Genomic DNA, 15,991 nt, shown 5'->3' with positions numbered 1-15,991 from the left:
CGTACATTATCCTCTCCACCTACGTATGCGGCGTGATTTTGATTCTTGCACGGTCTCGAACCTATATGTCCAGGCGGGCGCTTCGTTGCGCAGTAGCAAGGGTGATCGGTCGGATCGACGCCACCGGTGACACGTCGCAAAGGTCACAAGAGACGGTTATTCATGCTTTACGGGCACGGATCTCGAATGCTTTGAGCGGAACTTGTTTCAGAGTCTGTTTCGTCTTGTGGTGTGACGCCATCGTCCAGTGTATTTTGACCAGGTGACAGATTGCCAGTCTAATTATGGTGGAAACCCAGCACGGTGAGGGCGGCAGCGAGAAGGGAAGTCCAAGAATCCGCTGCACATTTTCTGATGAGGTTCGTTCCCAGCAAAGAGGAATACGTATGAGGACCTTGAACGAGTTATGAGAGAAAATCACCGGTAGAAGCGAGGGCTTAGGCTGCGGCAGTAGTGCTCCGTTAGGTAAGTTGGTGCATTGTGAAGGCTAAGTGACATCAAGTGTCTCTGTTATTGACTAAAAAACTTTGGGTATACTTCAGTCTACTTCAGTGATGGCAGCAATCTCATCCGAAGTTCGCCAGGCACCATGCTAGAGGTTCAAGAAGCAGCATGGTGATGGGAGCTTTTCTCGCAGAAACTATATTGGGTTGCACCAGAGGGGGAAGGCTTTAGCAGAAGATGGTTAGTACCTGCGACCAAGTATAGCTCGAGCCCTTGGGGATAAAGATGCTGCTAGAGCACGCCAAGTCACCAAGTCATTGCAAAGCCGGCGATTCGTCAGATCGGTTTTCCAAGCTAGTGATCCGAGGCAAGGGGTATCCGAGACGGTGCGAAAAGACAATGCGCAGGTTCGTGTAACAGCTCAAGACCTCGAAACGTTGCGGCCAGGCAACGGTTTGAGCCGCCGAGTTAGCCATTTGGAGCACGATGTTTTTAGCCCAAGTCTAGGAAATGATTGACGATTGTAACGCGGCCGAGCTGGCCCATATGTGCGTTGGAGCCCATCGGAACGCCTAAACCTAGGAAAATACTGTGGGAGATGCTTGGACTGGCTATAACAGCAAAATGGCTATCCGCATGTTGGTTGAGGTAGTGTGGGCCGGCACTGCGCAGTCGGGGAAGCAGCTAGACGTAGGAAGCAGCCGGTCAGAAAAGAAGACTGCGATGGTGAAGAAATTGTCAAAATTTATGCATTCCCGATCGGGTGAAGCCCCTGACGATTAGATAAGATGTTTTGGAAAAGTTGCAACCTTTTTTCTTCACCGTATCCGCTTGTTCTCGGTCACAAGGTTAGTACTTTAAAGACTCCCAATTAGACATGTTTTTGAAGTGAGGTATTGTGCGATAGATATGCTTGTCCTCTACGGCCGCTCTGCTCTGTCTGAGTCCAGGCGGGAATCCACCCTAAGTGAAGTCAAGAAACTCCAACCTCAGGTCGCGTCAATCGATGCCGTCTACGTCCACCTTGTCAAATGTGTTTCACCGGCAGCGGAGATCGCCTTGCGAGACCCTCAAGCTCCATATATTCGCTCACTCATTCACCTGTTGGCATATGGAGATGATGCTCAGCTGAATACGACTGCGCAGGCGTTGGAGAAAGGCGAAGATGTGGTGTACGTTCTTCCTCGCGCCGGCTCTATATCCCCATGGTCGAGCAAGGCAACCGACATTGCCATCATCTGCAACCTCGGCCAGCACATCGAGCGGCTGGAACGTGGGGTTGCATTCGTCGTCAAGCTTTCGGGAGACTCAAAGCTGAGCGAAGCCACCGTAGGCTCAATCACCCATCTCCTTCATGATCGGATGACACAGACGGTTCAACTCTCGCTACCCCACGAAGACCTCGTGTTCAAGCACCAGGCACCTGCATCTCTCCGTACAGTCGAGCTAGGGCGCACTGGAGAGACTGTCGACATCGCACAAGCTCGTGAACGTCTCTCCTCTGCAAACAAAGAGCTTGGGCTTGCCCTCGCGTCTGACGAAATCGACTACCTGATCGACGCATTCGTTTCAGGCTCATCGCCCATCAGTCGTAATCCAACCGATGCGGAACTTTTCATGTTCGCTCAGGTTAACTCGGAACACTGTAGACACAAAATCTTCAACGCCTCTTGGACGATCGATGGTGCTGCCAAAGACAAATCCCTATTTCAGATGATCAGGAACACTGAAAAAGTTTCCCCTCACGGTACTATATCTGCATACTCCGACAATGCGGCAGTAATCGAAGGACCCAAGTCATCTCGTTTCAGCTGTAGCACATCGCTTTCGCATATGTATAGCCATACTTCCGAGGACATGCCTATTCTCATCAAGGTCGAAACACACAACCATCCTACCGCTGTCTCTCCTTATCCCGGCGCTGCAACAGGCTCGGGAGGCGAAATCCGTGATGAAGGCGCGGTTGGAAGAGGCTCGAAGCCGAAAGCTGGACTGGCTGGATTCACCGTCTCTAACTTGCTGATACCTGGTCATGAACAACCTTGGGAAACCGACTTCGGTCGACCAGCTCACATCGCCTCCGCCCTTGACATCATGATTGAGGGTCCCCTTGGTGCCAGTGCCTTCAACAACGAGTTTGGTCGACCAGCGCTCACCGGGTACTTCCGTACATTCTCCGAGGCGGTACCAGCGACAGAAGATGGGCAGGGTGAAGAGATAAGGGGATACCATAAACCGATCATGATCGCTGGAGGGTACGGTAACGTTAGGCCTCAGTTCGCTAAGAAAACTCTTATCTCGGCGGGGGCAAAAATAGTAGTTCTCGGTGGTCCGGGTATGTTGATCGGTTTGGGTGGAGGCGCTGCATCTAGCCAGGTATCAGGATCAAGTTCGGCGGAGCTCGACTATGCTTCCGTTCAGAGAGACAACGCCGAGATGCAGAGAAGATGTCAACAAGTCATTGACGCCTGCGTTGCTTTGGATGTTCAAAATCCTCTCCAAAGTATCCATGATGTCGGAGCTGGTGGTCTGTCCAATGCACTCCCAGAATTGGTCCACGACTCTGGTCTTGGTGCTAATTTCGAAATCAGGGATGTCCTCGTCGCTGACTCGTCGATGTCTCCCATGGAAATTTGGTGTAACGAGAGCCAAGAGCGCTACGTTCTCGCGGTCGCCCCAGAGTATGAAGACAGTTTCGTGCAGATTGCAAAACGAGAACGTTGCCCATTCTCGATCGTCGGAGTAGCCACTGTCGAAGAAGAACTCATCGTAACGGATCGACTACTGGGACAGGATGTCATCCGGCTGAAGATGTCTACTCTGTTCGGAAAACCGCCGCGCATGTCGCGGAGCGATAGTGCTCGCAAAGTCTTGTTCAGACCATTCGACTCGTCTTTGTCGACTTACCTTCCTAGTTCCCCATCTATATCGGAACGCGTCTCTTCAGCGGTCGAACGTGTTCTGCATCTTCCTTCTGTTGGATCAAAGTCGTTCTTGATCACGATCGGAGACAGGTCCATCACAGGTCTCGTGGCACGGGAACAAATGGTTGGACCCTGGCAGGTTCCAGTAGCGGATGTAGCCGTCACTCGGTCAAGCTACGGGTTTGACGTCAAAGTTGGCGAGGCAATGGCAATGGGAGAGAGGACGCCTGTCGCTCTGTTGAAAGCATCAGCCTCTGCACGAATGGCTATTGCAGAGTCACTCACCAATCTGGCGGCTGCGAATGTTTCCGACCTATCCCGCGTAAAACTTAGCGCGAACTGGATGTGTGCTGCGTCTAAAGCTGGAGAAGGTGCTGGTTTGTTCGCGGCGGTTGAGGCCATCGGAGAAGAGCTATGCCCTGCTTTGGGCGTTGGGATCCCTGTCGGCAAAGACTCTATGTCCATGTCCATGAAGTGGAAGCAAGATGGACAGCAGCGGGAGGTCAGTGCACCGATGTCGCTAATAGTGACCGCATTCGGGTCCGTTGAGGACATCGGGTTGACTTGGACACCGCAATTACGCACCGACGTAAACGAATCTACAGTCTTAGTGCTCTTTGATCTAGCCGGCGGAAAGCAGCGATTGGGTGGCTCGGCGCTGGCACAGGTATTCAAAGAAATCGGGTCAGAGCCTGCAGATGTAGAAGATCCCAAGGTCGTAAAATCGTTCTTCGTTGGCTGTCAGAAAGCTCGTCAAGGCAGCCCAGATCTTGTTTTGGCGTACCACGATAGGTCAGATGGTGGGCTGTTCACCACTTTGGCTGAGATGTGCTTTGCCGGGAGGGTGGGCGCCGAAATCTCCCTCGATGCACTTCCTTCGTCAGAGGACCCAGTCAGCGCCCTTTTAAATGAAGAGCTCGGAGCTGTAGTCCAAGTTCGCAAGTCTGATTTGGAAAAGTTGGTATCGACCTTTGTCGCGGCCAACTTCCCCTCCACTTCGATCCACGTCATTGGGCGCGTCAATGAAAATTCTAAGGATCAGTCATTCCGCGTCATTCACGAATCTGGTCTCTTGTTCTCTTCCACTCGTCAACAGATGCAAACAAGCTGGTCAGAAACTTCCTTTAGGATGCAATCCCTTCGAGACAATCCCTTATCTGCCAAGCAAGAGTTTGATTTAATCAACGACGAATCTCACTCAGGCTTGAAATATGATCTCACCTTCTCGTATCAACCTTCTACAGTCGCTGGTCCTTCTCGCCCGAAGGTCGCGATATTGCGAGAACAGGGAGTCAACGGCCAGATTGAGATGGCTTGGGCCTTCTCAGCGGCTGGCTTTGAAGCTGTCGACGTCCACATGTCTGACATCTTATCCGAAGCTGTTTCATTGTCGGGCTTCAAAGGCTTGGCTGCATGTGGCGGTTTCTCTTATGGTGACGTCCTTGGGGCAGGGAAAGGCTGGGCACACTCAGTGCTGCTGAATAATCTGGCACGCAAGGAGTTCACCGACTTCTTTGCCCGGGAGGACACTTTCGCGCTTGGGGTTTGTAATGGCTGTCAGTTCCTCAGCCACCTCCGGTCAATTATTCCAGGCGCAGACTCGTGGCCAGACTTCAAGGGTAACGTCAGCGAGCGCTTCGAGGGTCGGACATCCATGGTTGAGATATCCACGAATGAAGTCATAGAGGCATCTGTCTTCCTCCGAGGTATGGGCGGGTCAAGGTTCCCGGTGGCTGTCGCACACGGCGAAGGTCGTGCTTCCTTCTACGGGGAAGATCAGCAGCAACGACTTGAAGATGGCGGCTTGGTCGCCTTGCGTTATGTCGACTCGAGTGGTACACCTACAGAGATATACCCGCTTAACCCGAACGGAAGCCCAGGTGGGATCACCGGCGTTCAGACACCTGACGGAAGAATTCTGGCGTTGATGCCCCACCCGGAGCGGGTGGCTACGTTGGAAAGCAATAGCTGGTATCCGCAGCAGTTCCGCAGTAGTTGGGAGGGAAGAGGTCCGTGGTTCAAGCTGTTCCAAAATGCTCGAGAATGGGTGGGCTAGACACTGGACTCGGAGGTAGGAGCTACATATCTCCTTCTAATAGATTCTTCTCTGATTGCTTGATGTAGAAATCCACTTGTACGGAGATGGTTATTGGGTTTTTCCTATTGGAAGAATCTGACCAACATTCGGCATTCACGCATTGAGTTGATAGATAGCGAAACAAATGCACTGTCGTGATTTAAGTGTTGTGTTGCTGTCACGGTAACAGAAGTGTTACACTATTAGACGTCACATGCGTGACACTTGCTGTGTACCGCGATACGAGTAGCCGAACGGTTCCATTCCGACCTCCTCTCTGAACTATTGCAACCAGGCCCGCCATGTCTACTGTCTCGCCGTTTGCGCGTGCGCCTGCCTTTGATGAACCCCGCCTGAATGGCCGCGAGCAGACCGTAAGTCTGTATTTATATTTGTTATGTGGAGTATTGTATAAACGCAGGCAAGCGCCCTATAGATTGAAGAGATGTACAGTGTACCAGAGAGCTTCTTGGAAATTGAAGTACGAAACCCCCAAACGCATGGTAAGCGCATTCCCCGTTTTCTATTGACCATAACGGCTTGATTCCCTCGTAGGGTTTGGTCGGAAGATGTTTACGGATTATGAGATTGTGTGCAAGGTATGCCTCAATATACCCGCCTGCAGTCCTTTAACCGCTAGCTCAGCTCACCCGCGCCTTAACTTAGACCAACATCCCGGCTTTTAAGCTGCGTCATTCTCTCGTTCGCAGGCGTTACTCGGACTTTGAAGCGTTCCGCGACATCCTGGAACGCGAATCTACCCGGGTTAACATCCCTCCTCTCCCTGGGAAGGTGTTCACCAACCGATTCTCCGACGAAGTCATTGAAAGCAGGAGGGAGGGATTGGAACGCTTCCTCAGCGTCGTTGCTGGCCACCCGCTTCTCCAGGTAAGCCATATTCTACTCTTTAACATTTGTGATTATGCTACTGACGCCGAATCACTCAGACGGGCAGCAAGGTCTTGTGCGCCTTTCTCCAGGATCCAGCTTGGGACAAATCTCAGTGGATTTAAGTTGAAGCTAGCTTGATTTCGTGTAAGATTTGCACTTTCGTTTGTTCACTCATCTTGTACGCTTTCCTCCTACGTCTTCGATTAGCTTTGGCCACATTCCGCTTTGTCCCATCTTGTACATATGTTATGCTATAAATTGAAATTAACTCGTTCATTGTGACTCCTGGCGTTCATGCACGACGACGTCTAGAACTGATCTATCCTTGTTGTAAGCAAACATGAAGCATGACGAACGTAATTGCTCACCGCAAATTCCGTCTGAATCCACTCTCAATATCGGTTAAAGTCAGAATATCTATCGAGTGCACTCCTGATCTTAGTGCTGTGAAATCCATTCGCACTGACTGTGAGGTTGAGGGTCGCAAGGGTCTGAGTGAAACGAGCTCGACAATAAGATCTATTCTTGAAAGAAAGTAAGCTCACCCAATACGTATTCTGTTTTGCAACGGGAGAACGCCGGGCGGATTAATGGCATCCCTGAGCTCTTCGAAAGCTGCGCGCCCTTCCAATTTACTTCCCGTATAGGGAATAGGTTTTTGCCGGGCATTATCAGGATAGCTGATTTCAAACCTTCGCGTCCATGAACTCCGGTTGAGAACGAATATATCAAGAGTAAAGGTGTCCGAAGGAAATATCATCCTAACAGTTGAATCCGACTTCCCTGTTTCTATCGGGGCAAGTGGAAGAAGGCCAACAGAAACGATGATGGGATCACCCGTAGATGCTTGTGCGCTTTGCATGGGATCAGCTACTGGGTGAGTCCCCACCGTTGGTCCAGGGGTTGGCGGCACAGGCCCTCCATACGCTGACCCACGGTCCCGTCGAATTTCAACGCTGGGACCAGATACGCTTTGTTGAGCCCCGAGAGGGTGAGAGAAAGGCACAGGAGGTGCCGACATTCGAGGACTGAATGCAGGGTAGGCTGGCGTCAGTGGAGCAACGAGTGTTTCAGACGTGGATACATTGTCGACGCTGGCTGCGTTAATTGGAGCCGAGAAACTCGTTCGGGGTGAGCGACTGTACGCCTGCATGGCGACCGATGGAGGGGTATATGACAGTCTGCTGGGCGGATTGGGGGACGCCGATCGATCCTGTCCGGGCAGGGATAGCCTGAAATTGGTAGCGATGTTGCCTGCACCCGCTCGCAACGCCCCAGCGAATCCAGGCAATGTATGCCTCTTTATCTCGAGACCTGCGCGACCTTGCGGTGTACCAAGTGGACTCATACCAAAGGCTGACTGAGTTGGGAAAGGTGAAGCTGGCTCTGGGAGGGCATTACGAGTTCCTCCGAAGGGATCTGAAAACCCAACGGAGTCCTCTTTGGAGGATTGGTTTGCCGAGAGGTCAAGCACGCAGTTCCACTTTGACGAAAATGTCTGAGTAGGAGCGGGTAGACTTGAGTCATCTTGATCCTGTTTCTCAAATGGCTTTCCTAAAATGTTTATTGTTACTGCGCGCTGCAATCCCGTGCTGTGCGTTTGATTCGATTGGCTGGGAAAGCCCGAAACCGACGCGCGAGCACCACTATTATCTTGAGGCGAGCTGAGAAATGACACAGCATAGAGCAGGTTATACTGCTCGCCAGAGGCTACTGATAAAGGGAATAAACGTTTCTCGGCGTCGGATTTGAGCCCGTCTTCCCCCCATCCAATGAGTCGCGTAGCGGCATCTTCGCCTCCTATGCTGATGTCGACACGTTCAACAGAGAATCCGACATTGGGACCAGATTCCCCAGAGTTCTCAACTTCAACACAAAGGACGACAGTTCTCTCGTTGCTTCCGGCTTCCCGTTCATCAAGAGACGCCTCGTACCCGGGAAGCAGTACATAAGGGACAAACACAGTGCGCAGGCGGACTCGGAATCCAGACACCGTTGGGAGCACCTTACGGAAAGATTTCCGCATGATTGGACGCGTAGTTCGCCTTGACGAGGATGGTGAGGGTGCAGGGGGAGGACTAAAGACGGTAGCTTGAGAGAGCCGCTTGAGTCGTACACCTTCCGTCACACGAGAGGAAGGCAGATACAATGGGTTTGACTCCGAACTAAAAGTCGGTCCTGACAAGGCGCACCATTGGTTGAATGCTGAAACTGTGGACCACACTGCGACCATCAAAACTCACCTGAAGCCAGACCTTCAAGAAGATTGATCTCTTCAAACCCTGCATACTCGCGATCCTCAGCGTCGGCTACCTCTTCCAGTTGTTCTGCTGTCGCAAAGGTGGACTTGAGTGGTCCAAGCAGTCCAGCGCTGGACAGGTAAGCAATGAAAGGGTGATTTGACTGAGACGCAGAGATCGGCATGTCCCGCAGAGTTGTTGACACGGTGAGGCACAACAACGGATCAGCTATAGGCAATCGCAGAAAAGCTGAGCGCGCAAGGAATGAGTCGCGAAACAGGAAGACTTCCATGAATGACTCACAGATGACCACTGAAAGCCTGTACACTGCTATCCATGCATTCTGAGCATCTGAGAACAACAAAGCAAACCGTTCAGGACTATCCGCGGGGCTGTTTTGTCCCCATATATGCGCCAGCAGGAGTGTTCCCTCCGCTTGGACATACTTACGGTCGCTTTCTGCAGCGGAAGGGACCGGATTTGGTGTGACAGGTGGGTAAATGGATGGATGCAGAGACGACGTTCGTGGGCGAGCTTGAACTGCAGGAGGTGGAACAGAAGAGGGGCGGGGAGGTGCAAGAACGACAGACTGCCGGGTTGCCCCTGAGGGTTGCGGCGATATATATGTGGCCTCAAGAGAAACCTGAGTATAGGCTAGGAACTCAAGTAGGGAGTCGGGCGGGTTCGTGGGCGACGAGCTGCTAGCAACGGGTATCTTTACTGTTAGATACAGCTGTAAATGCTCATCTGGAGGCTCGTAACCTCAGTGTGCAACTGGCAGGAAACATGATCTGCCTTACCGAAGAACACTTGTCTCCTCTGTGTATTTTCCTGTTTTAACCGAGACAGCCAAAGATCAACGTCGGTGTTCTGCTCCGGGAATGTAACCGATGTATCTGTCGCAAAGAGTTCTAGAGTGCATGTGTCAAATAGCTTGTCAAGCGCCGCGTCTGACATCAGGAGGAAGGCTCGTGTTAGAGAGAGACAACTGAGGGCATCAGGTTATCGTTGCATGGCTCAGTGCTTGTAGGTGATGTGGTTGGAGAGCACGCACTACTGACTTCAGGAAACGTACGTCGATTACTCGTGCAATGTTGCAGTGGCTTGCTACATATATGCATCTCGACGCGACTGAAGTCTCAGACGCGCTTGAAAGTCGTAATCGAACGCTCTCATGGGCGGCAACACCTAGCTCTGTGCTCCTGCTATTATGTAGACAAAATATGATTAAAAAATGTGCCCGTTTTCGTTGGTAACTCTACGGTGTAGTGTGCTTGTAGCGGTCGATTTCACAATACCCCTACGCTAGTACCTTTCTCAAAGAACACAGAACCAATATCCGTTAGCCGGTACTGTACGGCAGCTTGTCGAGAGATTAGGTGAAGATCTGGGGATGGTTCAGATGGTCCAAGGTGCATGCAGACCTACGAACATTAATATCAGACATTACACCAGCCTAGTCGGTGTTTGACCATGAACTTACTTCTCCGCTAACTGCCCCGCTGCGTCCGCTGGCCAACGGCCTCACTTCGATATGATAGGAGGCCAGCTGCAGGAGCTTCTGGAAGAGAGACTCGGGCTCGGCGGGGTCGAGTATGTGATATCGGCACACCAACGATGCGTTGGACTATCAATGATTGAACACCAAGATTTCAAGAAGCTTGTTATACGTTTAACCCATCGTACCTTTCTGCAGATAGCCCAAACTGCGCGGGTAAACCGACTTAGTTCAAGCGTGCTGAAACCGAGCCATGCCAGAGAAGAGACATCATCGAGAATGACGAGAGGTCGGTTGTCGACGTCAGCGACAGATAACTCAGTTTCAACCATATCGTAAAGTGGCCGTAGACTTCGTGTAATGGCGTTGCCGAACGGTTCAGAGATTGGGAGTACAGCTTCATTGAGAAGGTCAACAAAGATGAAGCTGCCGTTGGTAGCCAATTGCCCAAGATTGATGTTCTGGAGATAGTTACATCCACCCGCTGGACATGATTGATCTATCACGCACAGACTTGCTCGCCAGAGTCTTCCATCTGTCTAGGTCGCTCGATGTTGACAGAACGATCACCTTGCTTCCTTTGCTGGCCTTGTACTTTTGCGCAAGGAGCCGATGCAAGATGAAGTCGGCGGGTGCGGAGATCTCGTCGGTCAAAAGGAAAAACCTGCTGCATGCAAGCAAGTCATCTGGAGGAAACTGAAGCATGGTCCGGAGATGCTGTTAGTGACGATGATAGCATTCACGATTTGACTGTGATGAATCTTCGGATGAGCTGGTACCGGATCTTGAGTAGTAACTGATTAAATCACAACAACTTCGGCAACACCCGTCCGCGTCATCGGTGGTTCAGAACCAGTACTTGGCTTTTGAGTGATTATAAATGTCTACTTGCTCTACTACATGCTGGGGTATGAAACTACTCACAGACTTGTGCTAGCAGGTCTTTCAGACCATCCGTTGACAGTACTACATCCCTCAAGGACCCGGCGTACATCGTCCATACTACATCCCGAAAAGTCGCATAGTCATCTTCGATAGTTTCTTGAACATGCGTCACTAATACGGACACCGTTCGGCTGTCTTCGAGGTAAAGCTTCATACGTGCGACAGAAGACCTGAGATCGCGTTCACAAGCCTCGATGAATTTCTTGTGCAGGTTCTCGGCCGCCGCTTGCTGAGCCCATTCCTGGGCCATCAAGGACGTCTGCACCTGTTCAACAGTACCGGTGCGACTGGTAAGGGCGCGGACTCGGTCGGTCCAGTCTCGCAGAGGCCACCCTATTGGAGTTGAGCAGCTCGATATTACTTCTCGACACGACTTCCGTAAATCCTGATCGATGTTCTAAAAAAACGAATTCACAGGGTGTGTTGGATGTGTGAGAATCGTACATACCACTTTTGCGTCACCGAAGCTGTCATGCCCTCGAGACGTTCGCAACGAAGAAAAGATTGCTTCAGGCAGAAAGGACGTTGTCTTGTTGACCAGCAATGCTAACGTATCCGCAACGCCACCATAGTCAGGACCCGGCTTGGTGTCCTGCTGGATATAATCGAGGTTGTTGGCCACTTCTTTCAAAATGAGGAGGTGGCGAACAAGGAACAGGTCGCTATCCAAGCTTGCTGAAGAAGAACTGGTGTTTTTCATCGAATTGGATGCTGAAACCAAGGATTGGCGACATAAGCTCACGGCTTCCTGCGCAATATCTTCGAAAATGGCGGGCTACGGACCTTTCAGTCATTTATCGTAATTGATATTCAACAACACAAACCTTGACAAAGTCATGTAACTGTGAAAGCACCCATACACATTTCTGTAATGTAGGGAACCATGTCTCTTGTTTATCGAACGAGGGTAGCTGAAATAGCTGCCTGGATTCGCCTTTCTCTTGCGACCGGATTTGGGACGTTGGCTTCTTGGCGGCTGCGCTAGTTGAGCCAAAGATTTCTACTTATCCTATATGTACTTACCGACAAGTTTGTCGGGATAAGCAAGGTCTTCTGGTTTGGGCACATAATGCCGTATTTCAGCTTGGATCACGGACTGAGCCTTGAAAAACAGCCGAGTTTGTGCATCTTGTAGGACCATTTGGAGCAGACGGCTAATATGTAGTTTTTGTAGCCCTGGTGGCTTGCGGGGCTCGAAATCCATGGTTAGCTGGTCGGGGACATCGGTGTCCAGAGGTTCATCCGGCAACTCGGAGACGTCGAGAACCATTAAGGCTTGCAGAACGGTGCAAACTTCACAAAGTGTTGTTAAGCGCTGCTCGTGAAGGATTCGGGGCCGAAGGTCGTCGTAAAGATAGTCGCATAGGTTTTCGAGATAAGGGCTAAGGGCAATAATCAGACCTGTGGGTATGAACCTGGACTATTAAACTTACTATAGCTGATCCGCTCCCGAATTAAAGAATTCCCGGAACAAGTCAAACTCATCCGTACAGAGTTGTTTCAGATAGCTACAGCCAGCGCTGGTCTGTATTGGAGGGTAAGCTTCCGCACAGTGATCAAGCGATGACATACAAGCTCGACAAGCTCAGTGTGCGCCGGGTCCAGGCCTCTTATTTCTTCTACGAGACGATTCACTAACAACCCCTTTCGAGCGCTGAAATAAGCTACATGGCACTCGGACAGCAATGCTGACAGCTCTTCCGGATGTGCCGAGGCACGACGTTCCAGTTCGCCGAGCAGCGGCGCTAGCTGGGAAGTAACACTTCGAAACCGTGTATACAACAGGTGAGTCTGAGCTGTCGATGACACATCCTAGATAGAAGCTTGTTAGGATACAGTTGCCAACAAAGTCTGATCATGTTCGACCTTCTCTGACAAGCGCCTTGACACGTCGACAGTGAGGGCACGCAATGACCCAACGAAGAACATTTTGATGAGCGTCATAGCACGGGTCATGCATTGTTGAAAGCGTAGAAGATAAACATCGGCTTCTCTGAAATTACGCTGCATGCCAGTGAGATTAGGGGTCGATGATACGCGATGTAACGTACATGCGATTCAAAGTACTCGATGCATATGTCGACACGCTCGACCATGTACAAGAAGTCTGTCTGTAGCACGAGGGATTCACCAGGATGATTGAGCATCCTTGTGGCTTGTTCAAGCTCATGGAAGTACTCTAGCCTTGAGCCGATCTCATCGGTGAGATCGATGAGTTGCTCCTGGAGTTGCTCGTGAGCGGCAGCTGAGGAGCGTATTTGAGAGGACTCACTCGTTCCTCTAGTAACTTCTCGCAAGCATCCTTCAAGCTTCGGCCTCCCTCTTCGACGACGCGCCATTCGTGCAGCATGCTGTCCACATCCTTGTCCACTTTATCTATACGGTCCAGGATCATATCCACGGCGTCAATGCGTTCTGTCACAGCAGCAACGTGCGCTCGAAAGTGGGCCTCTTGGCTATGTGCCACGGAGCGGTCAATCTTCGCGAACCAATCATAGAACTGCTGAGGAGTCTGAATCGCATCCTTGGGATCGAGGGCATGTGCTGTTGGAAGGGGGCGGTTCGATGCACTAGGGGTGGACGGTCGTGACCCGGATCCGATCAGTTTACCGCGCAAGATGGGTGTTGAAGGGCGCGACGGTTCTGCGTCTGCAGCGCTGAACTTGAGCTGCTTCAGTTTCACTTGCCTGATAGCGAGGTACTCATCCATACTTTGACCGGCAATGGAACCTTCTCACTGGCCTCCTTGACCAGCGCAATACTCTTAACGGCCAAATCATCAAGGGGCGCTTTGGACTCCCATTCTTCGACGCTGAGTGCTGTTCTTGTAGGCGTTGTAGGATTGCTTGAAAGGAGCCCGGAACGGCGCTGAGCTACACCAGGTCGGGCGAGGGACATCTAGACAAGAACGTATCCGTGGAGCGCGTCTTACTGCTTCCGAACCAAGTTCTGCCAAAGTCATACCCATTTTCGGCTAAGAATCACCTCGTTTCGGTTTTCTTCAATTTAACGCCAGAAACATACAAAGCTTTGAAATAACCCAAAGGAATGAGTACCAACAGTGACTAATATTGGCAGGATTTATCAGACAAGAGGTTTTCTTGATACTCTGCTAATTACGATACAACGTTGTTGCAGATGACTGGTTTGGACCATCAAATTTGAGATACTGTATTGAGACAAATCTTCCAGTCATCTCTATGGCAGAGTCGGCTTCCACCTCCTCGGCGTCAACCAGAGTACTAGTCTGAACGGCAAATCCATGCGTCCTGAAGCTGATGACGAGTCGCGGGCCCATGAGGTAGAAAGTTAGATACCCAAATACATTCGCCAGCTCGAGCAAAGTTCCCTTCAAACCCGATTTATTAGCTAAATACTCTGGCCCGTCGTGTAAAGAAGTTACACACGTTGGAGGTGATCGAAGCCATTAGAAGCAAAATGTCTGTGAATACAGAACTAGTAGTAATTCACGTCAGCGAACAACATCTCTAGATCTCATGAGGGAACTCACTAACAGTACAAAATAGATGAGGTGTTGAGATATCAAGAGCCTCATCCATGAGTTAGGATTCCGGTATCTAATAACCCTCCTTGTATTCCGCAGGTGCACGAGAAAATTGAACGCTGCAAGAGATAGCAACAGTCCGTCAAACAAGACCACCGGGACATATGAAATTAACACAAGGTTCAGGTTGCCCTCCGAGTCCGGGGAGCAAAAATAGAGATGGTCGACCGATATGGACATGACGTCTAAAGCCAGAAGAAGTTTATAGAGAGCTCGACATATATATATTTTTCGGTGCTTACCTCGAGTAGTAATACTTGTTTCAATGTTGGCGTACAGAATAACGCCATTTTGAAACAAGAAGGCAACCAGCATCACGGCCAAGATGGCTCTCGATTTCTTGTACATAGCCCAAACGCAGATCTGCATGATACCTGGAGCAGAGAACTAGTTAGACGGATATCGGACGAGTGAATGCCTCTATCTCACCTTGAAAGGATATTTGCAGGGCAAAACTGACCCAAATGCCGGTCAGGTACAACGATGTACCTGCGCTGTTGGTCAACAAATAATTCTTACTAGGATGTTTGGAGAAGCTTACATCTAAACAAAATGAGCGCAAGGTTCAAGCTTAGTATTAGACCGTGCAGCTAGCAACATACTCCTGAAAGGCTGAGTTAGCGGCATCGTCTTTTGCAACAATACCGAACGGAAGATCATACCGAGGTCGACCAGGGAATTTTGCCAATGTACGCTAACGAGCAATCAAGGTTGTGTCTCCGCCAACATAGAAGGCTTGCTTACCCAGTAACTCGAGGCTGTTCATAGTCGCCAATGTTTAGATAGGGGTTGATCGTCGTAACAAGATGAGTACGCACATAGCAGCCAACAACCCGACGTAACGGTTCTATCAATATAGTTGGTATGAAAAGGATGTATCAAAATACGTTGTTGTGATTACTACTTACGAAGAAATACAGATATGACACCAATTTCCACGTCCTGTTCTGCGTTCCAGCATCAATAAACTTTCACGTTGTGCTGATCAAACGCCATGCATGACTTGCCCATATCAATGAAACCTTCATGTCAAGGATATTGTGTCAGTCTACGAGCGATGTATCTCGCAGATGTCTACGCACTTCTCTCTCGAGTGTCAGCGCTGCATCATTTGTCAGTATATGTCAGAATTTGTCGGCGCTACCTTCGTCCGAAGAGGATCAACACTCACAATAGTCGTAAATTACTATCGACAGCGTCGCAGCTATTTAAGGAATAGTTGGGGACACCTATAGTGCAGTTCACCTAGTTGCCGCTTGTTTGGTACAGCTTACGTAAGCGGCAATTGAAGGGGGGCCCGACCATTGCATCCCAAAACAGTAATTTTATGGCTGAAATAGGTCAAACTTGGAAGTAAAGGCGTTGTTGCCAGGGCTGAGAAGAAAATTGTATCTCAATAAAACATAT

At 50.3% G+C, this 15,991-nt stretch overlaps 6 protein-coding genes across 6 annotated transcripts; 2 read left to right on the top strand and 4 right to left on the bottom strand.

Annotated features, from left to right (window-relative positions):
- Positions 1-1,353: 1,353 nt before the first annotated feature.
- CONPUDRAFT_121521 (phosphoribosylformylglycinamidin) lies at positions 1,354-5,588 on the top strand (the record flags this gene model as incomplete). The annotated part of the gene is made up of 2 exons (XM_007768776.1): positions 1,354-5,439; positions 5,493-5,588. The coding sequence occupies one exon, from the start codon at positions 1,354-1,356 to the stop codon at positions 5,422-5,424; it is 4,071 nt and encodes a 1,356-aa protein (XP_007766966.1). The 3' UTR covers positions 5,425-5,439; positions 5,493-5,588.
- A 159-nt stretch (positions 5,589-5,747) lies between these two features.
- CONPUDRAFT_89106 (PX-domain-containing protein) lies at positions 5,748-6,458 on the top strand (the record flags this gene model as incomplete). The annotated part of the gene is made up of 5 exons (XM_007768775.1): positions 5,748-5,819; positions 5,882-5,948; positions 6,001-6,044; positions 6,112-6,333; positions 6,393-6,458. The coding sequence occupies 5 exons, from the start codon at positions 5,748-5,750 to the stop codon at positions 6,456-6,458; spliced, it is 471 nt and encodes a 156-aa protein (XP_007766965.1).
- A 151-nt stretch (positions 6,459-6,609) lies between these two features.
- On the bottom strand, positions 6,610-8,760 carry CONPUDRAFT_89105 (uncharacterized protein; the record flags this gene model as incomplete). Its single annotated transcript, XM_007768774.1, has 4 exons — positions 6,610-6,655; positions 6,705-6,827; positions 6,882-8,514; positions 8,580-8,760. 4 exons carry the CDS (start codon positions 8,758-8,760, stop codon positions 6,610-6,612), a joined length of 1,983 nt encoding a protein of 660 aa, XP_007766964.1.
- Positions 8,761-9,814: 1,054 nt separating this feature from the next.
- CONPUDRAFT_121514 (uncharacterized protein) lies at positions 9,815-10,831 on the bottom strand. The gene is made up of 4 exons (XM_007768773.1): positions 10,585-10,831; positions 10,263-10,535; positions 10,060-10,203; positions 9,815-10,000 (listed from the first exon to the last, which is right to left on the bottom strand). Exons 1-4 carry the CDS (start codon positions 10,777-10,779, stop codon positions 9,866-9,868), a joined length of 747 nt encoding a protein of 248 aa, XP_007766963.1. The 5' UTR covers positions 10,780-10,831; the 3' UTR covers positions 9,815-9,865.
- Positions 10,832-10,990: 159 nt separating this feature from the next.
- CONPUDRAFT_89103 (Sec34-domain-containing protein) lies at positions 10,991-13,917 on the bottom strand (the record flags this gene model as incomplete). The annotated part of the gene is made up of 11 exons (XM_007768772.1): positions 10,991-11,416; positions 11,468-11,794; positions 11,844-11,959; positions 11,980-12,000; positions 12,043-12,401; positions 12,453-12,544; positions 12,592-12,831; positions 12,886-13,023; positions 13,071-13,241; positions 13,292-13,681; positions 13,732-13,917. 11 exons carry the CDS (start codon positions 13,915-13,917, stop codon positions 10,991-10,993), a joined length of 2,466 nt encoding a protein of 821 aa, XP_007766962.1.
- A 163-nt stretch (positions 13,918-14,080) lies between these two features.
- On the bottom strand, positions 14,081-15,781 carry CONPUDRAFT_136260 (uncharacterized protein). The gene is made up of 13 exons (XM_007768771.1): positions 15,756-15,781; positions 15,667-15,686; positions 15,592-15,606; positions 15,493-15,531; positions 15,403-15,431; positions 15,329-15,342; positions 15,247-15,278; positions 15,126-15,188; positions 15,014-15,073; positions 14,827-14,958; positions 14,535-14,769; positions 14,427-14,475; positions 14,081-14,368 (listed from the first exon to the last, which is right to left on the bottom strand). Exons 10-13 carry the CDS (start codon positions 14,951-14,953, stop codon positions 14,132-14,134), a joined length of 648 nt encoding a protein of 215 aa, XP_007766961.1. The 5' UTR covers positions 14,954-14,958; positions 15,014-15,073; positions 15,126-15,188; positions 15,247-15,278; positions 15,329-15,342; positions 15,403-15,431; positions 15,493-15,531; positions 15,592-15,606; positions 15,667-15,686; positions 15,756-15,781; the 3' UTR covers positions 14,081-14,131.
- Positions 15,782-15,991: the final 210 nt, after the last annotated feature.

Source organism: Coniophora puteana, assembly GCF_000271625.1.
Source record: "Coniophora puteana RWD-64-598 SS2 unplaced genomic scaffold CONPUscaffold_4, whole genome shotgun sequence".
In the NCBI taxonomy this organism is placed as follows: Eukaryota; Fungi; Basidiomycota; class Agaricomycetes; order Boletales; family Coniophoraceae; genus Coniophora; species Coniophora puteana.
Note: the sequence above shows the minus strand (reverse complement) of the source record. Positions and strands in the feature narration are given on the sequence as shown.